Source organism: Hippopotamus amphibius, chromosome 6 (assembly GCF_030028045.1).
Source record: "Hippopotamus amphibius kiboko isolate mHipAmp2 chromosome 6, mHipAmp2.hap2, whole genome shotgun sequence".
Classification (NCBI taxonomy): domain Eukaryota; kingdom Metazoa; phylum Chordata; class Mammalia; order Artiodactyla; family Hippopotamidae; genus Hippopotamus; species Hippopotamus amphibius.
The window spans coordinates 126,870,897-126,876,896 of NC_080191.1; the positions used below are offsets into that span (position 1 = coordinate 126,870,897).

General features: G+C 55.1%; 1 protein-coding gene across 1 annotated transcript; it reads left to right on the forward strand.

The window, feature by feature from the left end:
• The first annotated feature begins 1,761 nt into the window (after window positions 1-1,761).
• Window positions 1,762-5,640, forward strand: ZIC1 (Zic family member 1). The gene is made up of 3 exons (XM_057739504.1): window positions 1,762-2,743; window positions 4,194-4,357; window positions 5,024-5,640. The coding sequence occupies exons 1-3, from the start codon at window positions 1,762-1,764 to the stop codon at window positions 5,219-5,221; spliced, it is 1,344 nt and encodes a 447-aa protein (XP_057595487.1). The 3' UTR covers window positions 5,222-5,640.
• Window positions 5,641-6,000: the final 360 nt, after the last annotated feature.

A 6,000-nucleotide genomic window follows, 5' to 3' on the forward strand; every position in this document is an offset into this window, starting at 1 on the left:
GGGGCCCGGGCTGGGAACAGGAGTGCAGAGGGAGGGGTTAGCGGGGGCGAACAAGGGAGACTAGGGAAAAGGGAGAAAAGAAAAGAATAATACAGGAAAGGAAAAAAGAAAAATTGGCAACAGTGTTTTCAATTTGCTAAAAAATAAAATAAAATAAAATAAAATAAAATAAAAACCAAAAAACCCTCAACCTGGAAAGTTAGAGCTCTCATCCACCTGTGCTTATTTTTTGGGGGAAGGAGGGAGCAGGAAGTCTGATTAATTTGAAAACAGTGAGAAAATCGAGGCAACCGGTTATCCTGAGAAATCACATTTCTTGTAAAGAGAAAGTGGAGTGCCTGTGTGCTCCCGAGATCTTAAATTATAAACAGGAGGGGGACGAAGCAAGAGGGAAGCGAACTTCAAAAGGAGCAAATAACAAAAGACTCCTCTGCTGCCCTTCAAGGCGGGGACAGGGGGAAAGAAAGAAAAGAAAGTTGCTGAATCGGGACATTCTGGAAGTGCCTTAGCTGTGTTTACCAGCCCCATCCCCGCCTCCTGTTCTCGGAGACTCCCGAAGTCGCTAATCGCTCAGCTAAGAGCAGGTTGGAAGACGAACAAGACAGAGAAAGAGAGAAAGAGAAATGGAGAGGGAGAGGAATACGGATAAAGAGAGAGAGAGAGAATGTATATGACTGCGAAAAGGAAAAGAAATTGTGGCAAAAAATTTTTTTCCACGAGAAGAGGGAAAAAATTTGGCTTAAAAAAAAAGTTGCTACTCCTGGCAGCCCTGTTTGTCAAAAGGGGATGTCAAGCGCTTTACAATACCTGGGATTGATGAGGCGGGCGGGCCAATGAACGGCGCGCGGCGCCTCGGCGCGCCCTCCGTTGGCGCGGCGGCTGCGGGCGGGGGGAGTGCGGGCACACCAATGGGCGCTCGCGTCAGCAGCACGTGATGCCTCCCCCTGCTCCCATTCATCAAGGGGGGGACGGTGTCGTCCTTTCAATTCATTTATCTGCAGGAATGATTGCTGCTATCAGTCTCGCGCTCACCGCCCGGCTGAGGAGGTGAAAGTTTCTCCCCAGGAAGATAAACCGCAAAAGACAATATTGTGCATGATTTGCGCCTTTTCTTTGGCTTTTTCTTTCTTACTTTTTTTCTCCCCCTCCCTTTTTTTTTTTTTTTTTTTTTCAAAAAGCAGACGGGGAAAAAGGAGAGTGAAGGAGCGAGGAGGCGAGCCTGAGAGAAAGGAGAGAGAGAGAGAGAGAAAAGAAAGGGCGAGGGGCTAGTGGAGAAGTGAGGAGGGGCGTACGGCGTGAGGCGGAGAGAGGGCGAGCAGTCGCGGCTCCGGCGCTCACATTCCTCTATGCTACAAATCCGGGAGGAAGTTTTTTTTGGGGGGCTGAGATGCTCCATGCCTTTCCCTGGGCAGCCTTGACGCGGGGTCCTCTCGGCAGAGACTGAGCGGTGAGAAAGTGCGAGCCGGGCCGGCGGGGTCTGCTCGGCGGGCGCCGGAGCCCGCCTTGCTCGCGGCCCGCAGCCGTCAGGCTTCCCCGCGCTTGGCCAGGCGGGCGCCCCGGCGCGCCACGCCGCTGCCTGCGGGCTAGGGCTTCGCGAGGTGGGTCGACTCCTCCTCCCTCCTCTTCTTCTTCCTCCTCTTCCTCCGCCTCCCGTTCCTCCTCCTCCTCCTCCACTACCTCCTCCTCCTCCTAATTTTCACTCCTCGGCGGGCGAGGGTGGGGGGGGGCGGGGGAGGCCGGGGCTCGCCCCGAGCAGCCACGATGCTCCTGGACGCCGGCCCCCAGTACCCCGCGATCGGCGTGACCACCTTTGGCGCGTCCCGCCACCACTCGGCGGGCGACGTGGCCGAGCGCGACGTGGGCCTGGGCATCAACCCGTTCGCCGACGGCATGGGTGCCTTCAAGCTCAACCCCAGCTCGCACGAGCTGGCCTCCGCGGGCCAGACGGCCTTCACATCTCAGGCTCCCGGCTACGCGGCTGCGGCGGCCCTGGGACATCACCACCACCCGGGCCACGTCGGCTCCTATTCGAGCGCAGCCTTCAACTCCACGCGGGACTTTCTGTTCCGCAACCGGGGCTTTGGCGACGCGGCGGCTGCAGCCAGCGCGCAGCACAGTCTGTTCGCTGCTTCGGCCGGGGGCTTCGGGGGCCCACACGGCCACACGGACGCCGCGGGCCACCTCCTCTTCCCCGGCCTTCACGAGCAGGCGGCGGGCCATGCATCGCCCAACGTGGTCAACGGGCAGATGAGGCTTGGCTTCTCAGGGGACATGTACCCACGGCCCGAGCAGTACGGCCAGGTGACCAGCCCGCGTTCAGAGCACTATGCCGCGCCGCAGCTGCACGGCTACGGGCCCATGAACGTGAACATGGCCGCGCATCACGGTGCCGGCGCCTTCTTCCGCTACATGCGCCAACCCATCAAACAGGAGCTCATCTGCAAGTGGATCGAGCCCGAGCAGCTGGCCAACCCCAAAAAGTCGTGCAACAAAACTTTCAGCACCATGCACGAGCTGGTCACGCACGTCACCGTGGAGCACGTCGGCGGACCCGAGCAGAGTAACCACATCTGCTTTTGGGAGGAGTGTCCGCGCGAGGGCAAGCCCTTCAAAGCCAAATACAAACTGGTCAACCACATCCGCGTGCACACGGGCGAGAAGCCCTTCCCCTGCCCCTTCCCTGGCTGCGGCAAGGTCTTCGCGCGTTCTGAGAACTTAAAGATCCACAAAAGGACGCACACAGGTACGGAAACGGCTGTCCTTGACACCCCTCGTTCCCCATCCCCGGCCTGGGACCAGAAATCCAAAAGTCAGCGGCGGGGGCGCACAAACCCGGCCCCGGTTGGGTCTGTAAGTCAGATTCCAGTAGGCAGACAGCGAAAGTGTGCGCTGGTTTTTAGTTTAAAGCTTGAAATTCTAATAAAGTATAGAGAGGGTAGGATTAGAAAGATCTAGACATATAGATTTTTGAATGAGAACTAAAAAAGGCCCTGAATGCTGAGAGACAAACCCGGCTTTGCGGAGCCCTTGGTGCGAGCGAAGCCGGGAGAGGTGGCTGGCTCCCGGCGGCGGCGGAGGCTCCAGCCGCTCCAGCCGCAGGCAAATCTAAACGTTTGCATCCGGTGAACATCCCCTCTCTACGCGCCTTAGTGAGGATTTGCCGAAGGAAGGAACTGAGGAAATTGGAGGAGATCGGATGAAAAGGCATAGAAAAAAAAGAGACAGGAAAGAAGGGGTGGTAGTGGTGAAAGCAAGTAAGTCGGGCCGGAGGAGGCTTTTGGAGGTTTATGCATATTTAAAGAGCCCCGATTTTAACAGTGACTTGTTTGTGAGCAGGCTTGAGGAGTCTGGAGAGTCGGCACAAGGCGGAGAAGTCCTTTTTGTTAATTAGATTCTATGAGGAGGTTTTTAAAACAGCAGATACCCAGAGTTGGCCTTTAAAAATTGAGACCGGTGGGGAGCAGTTAAAGGAAAAGTTCGCGGCGAGCTCAACGCTTGTAGTCTGGGTTGGGCAGGCCATTCTGGGCCTCTTGAGCCAGCAAGGCCGGGAATCCGGTCTGCTCCCCTGTCCTGGTTTGCCCGGGTGATTTCTGAGAACCGCATTTGGAACTTGCCGTTTAATACCGGAGTCAGGGAAGAACTTGCGGCGCCGAGCTCTCGGCCCAGATTAGCCTATAAAATGTGTGTATAGTGGGGTGGGGTGGGGTGGGGTGGGGTGGGGGTGGGGGCGGCGACGAGGGGGGTACGGAGCGTCGGGGAGGGGGTAAGGGGAGGAGAGAAGAGCAAAACAACGGGAGTATCGGCCCCGAATGTGAAAATTAGAAACTGCGAGCTAGGTAGAAGCTGCCCGAAGTCGTCTGTATAGCCCCGGGCCTAAAAGTCAGCGGCCAGACCTGCTGCTACTCTGGGATCTAAAAAACCACTACCACCACCATCACCACTAATAATAATAATAATAATAATAATAATAATAATAATAATAATAATAATATCTGGATCTAATTGGATTGAGTTAAAATAGTTCAGATGTTTATAATTCCAATGCAGCTATATGACTTTATTAAAGATCCACGTTTTGAGTTGTAAAGTGCTAACCTTGGGCCTTTAAAATTTTTTCCATTTGTTTACATGTTAAAAATGAGCCGCGGGGTTTGTTCTAATCAGACCTCTCACTTTCTCGCCTTTCGTACCAGGAGAGAAGCCCTTCAAGTGCGAGTTCGAGGGCTGCGACCGACGCTTTGCCAATAGCAGCGACCGCAAGAAGCACATGCACGTGCACACGAGCGACAAGCCCTATCTTTGCAAGATGTGCGACAAGTCTTACACGCACCCCAGCTCCTTGCGCAAACACATGAAGGTAATCGTCGCGCTCTCGCCGCCCGCCTTGGAGCCAAGAGCCGGCTCAGCTCTTCGGCCAGGGTCGGGCGGCGAGTGGCAGCCGGGCGGTGGCAGGAGCCGGCAGAGACGGAAAGGCAACGATTCCTTTCTGCTGACTGGGGCTGGGGAGAGAGGGCCGGGGCTGGAAAAGGGGATGGGGGCACCCAAGGCCGTTCTAAATTTACAGTTTAATAATAAAAGTCCAAAGAAGTGAGCACTCGAGCAGAGGCCGCGACTGATGGGGAGCCAGGACAGTGCCAGCGGAATCATGTTGCCAAAGCTGTGGCTGTGGCGGCTTGGCTGGCAGCGCTGGGCAGTCAGCTGGGGTCTTGCACGCGGGCCTGAGCGCCTACTCACCTAACCCTGAGCAAGCAAAGCTCAGCGGCTGCCGTGGGGACCATCTCGGGCTCTGGCCTCACATCCAGCCTCCCCCTTCCCACATCTATTTTCTTTTGTGAGTCCCAGGGGCACTGTCCCTCCCCGGAGCGCCGCCTCTGCAGAGCCCAAGTCCCACGAGTCTGGCCTGCCTGGAGTTCAAGGGGATCTAGGGCTCCGGGGGGAGGCAGCGCACGGCGGCCTTCACCCGCCCTAGGCGGCCGCCGCGGCGGCTCTTTATCTCCGTAAAAACGCGACTTTATTCCCGCAGGTCCACGAATCCTCCTCGCAGGGCTCGCAACCTTCTCCGGCCGCCAGCTCGGGCTATGAGTCCTCCACGCCGCCCACCATCGTGTCTCCTTCCACAGACAACCCAACCACCAGCTCCCTGTCGCCCTCCTCCTCCGCGGTCCACCACACAGCTGGCCACAGCGCGCTCTCTTCCAATTTTAACGAATGGTACGTTTAAAAACAGAAACAAAACACCGAACAAAACCCTATTTAAGAGACTGAGCACACACACATATATAAAATATTACTGAAAGAACCGTGAGCATCAAAACAGCCCCCCACCCCCTAATCCTATTTTTTCTAAACCTGCCAGTAGACCCAGGACCGAGTAAGAGAGAGAAAGCACCAAACCTTTACATTTTTTTTTTTCTTTTCTTATTTTGGCAAAGGCTTGGTAGCCAAGGGGCGGGAGGAGGGGGTCGAGGAGAAGGCGGCCGCCTGACCAAATGCCGCCAACCCGGAGGAGCCAGTTTCTCCTGGGAATCGGAACAGGCTCTCTGGGATTCGGCTTTTTTTCTCCTTTGCATTCTTGTAAATACAGAATTATTAGCTTAAAACTGTACTGTTGGATTCTGTATATAGTTATATCTCGGTTGGAACGGGCGGGTGGGATCGTGGCGTTGTGGTCTTTGCATTGGGGGAGGGGGGAGGGGCCGGGCGGGAGGGGGGAGGGGGAGGGGGAGGGGTGGGCGGCCGAAAGCCAACTGTTTGTACTGAATGGCAAGAATGTTCTAGTAAATGTGTACCAAAATGTGAATTACTTTGTACGATTACAGTCTCCACGTCGACCTAACAGAAATATTATTGGTATTAATGTGCTTTTTTTTGTATAAAGTGCAAACATTTTGTCCCAAAGTCTAAGTACTTTAGTGCAGTAAAATGTTGTTTCACGTCCTGTCAAGAATTCGTATAGTACGAGCCTGGATCTGCGTGTCAAACTGTTCCATTTGTTTATGT

Coding starts and splice junctions, on each gene's coding strand:
- ZIC1 (XM_057739504.1), top strand. CDS start 1,762: ATGCTCCTGGACGCCGGCCCCCAGTACCCCGCGATCGGCGTGACCACC. Junction 2,744..4,193: donor CCACAAAAGGACGCACACAG/GTACGGAAACGG, acceptor CTTTCGTACCAG/GAGAGAAGCCCTTCAAGTGC. Junction 4,358..5,023: donor CCTTGCGCAAACACATGAAG/GTAATCGTCGCG, acceptor TTATTCCCGCAG/GTCCACGAATCCTCCTCGCA.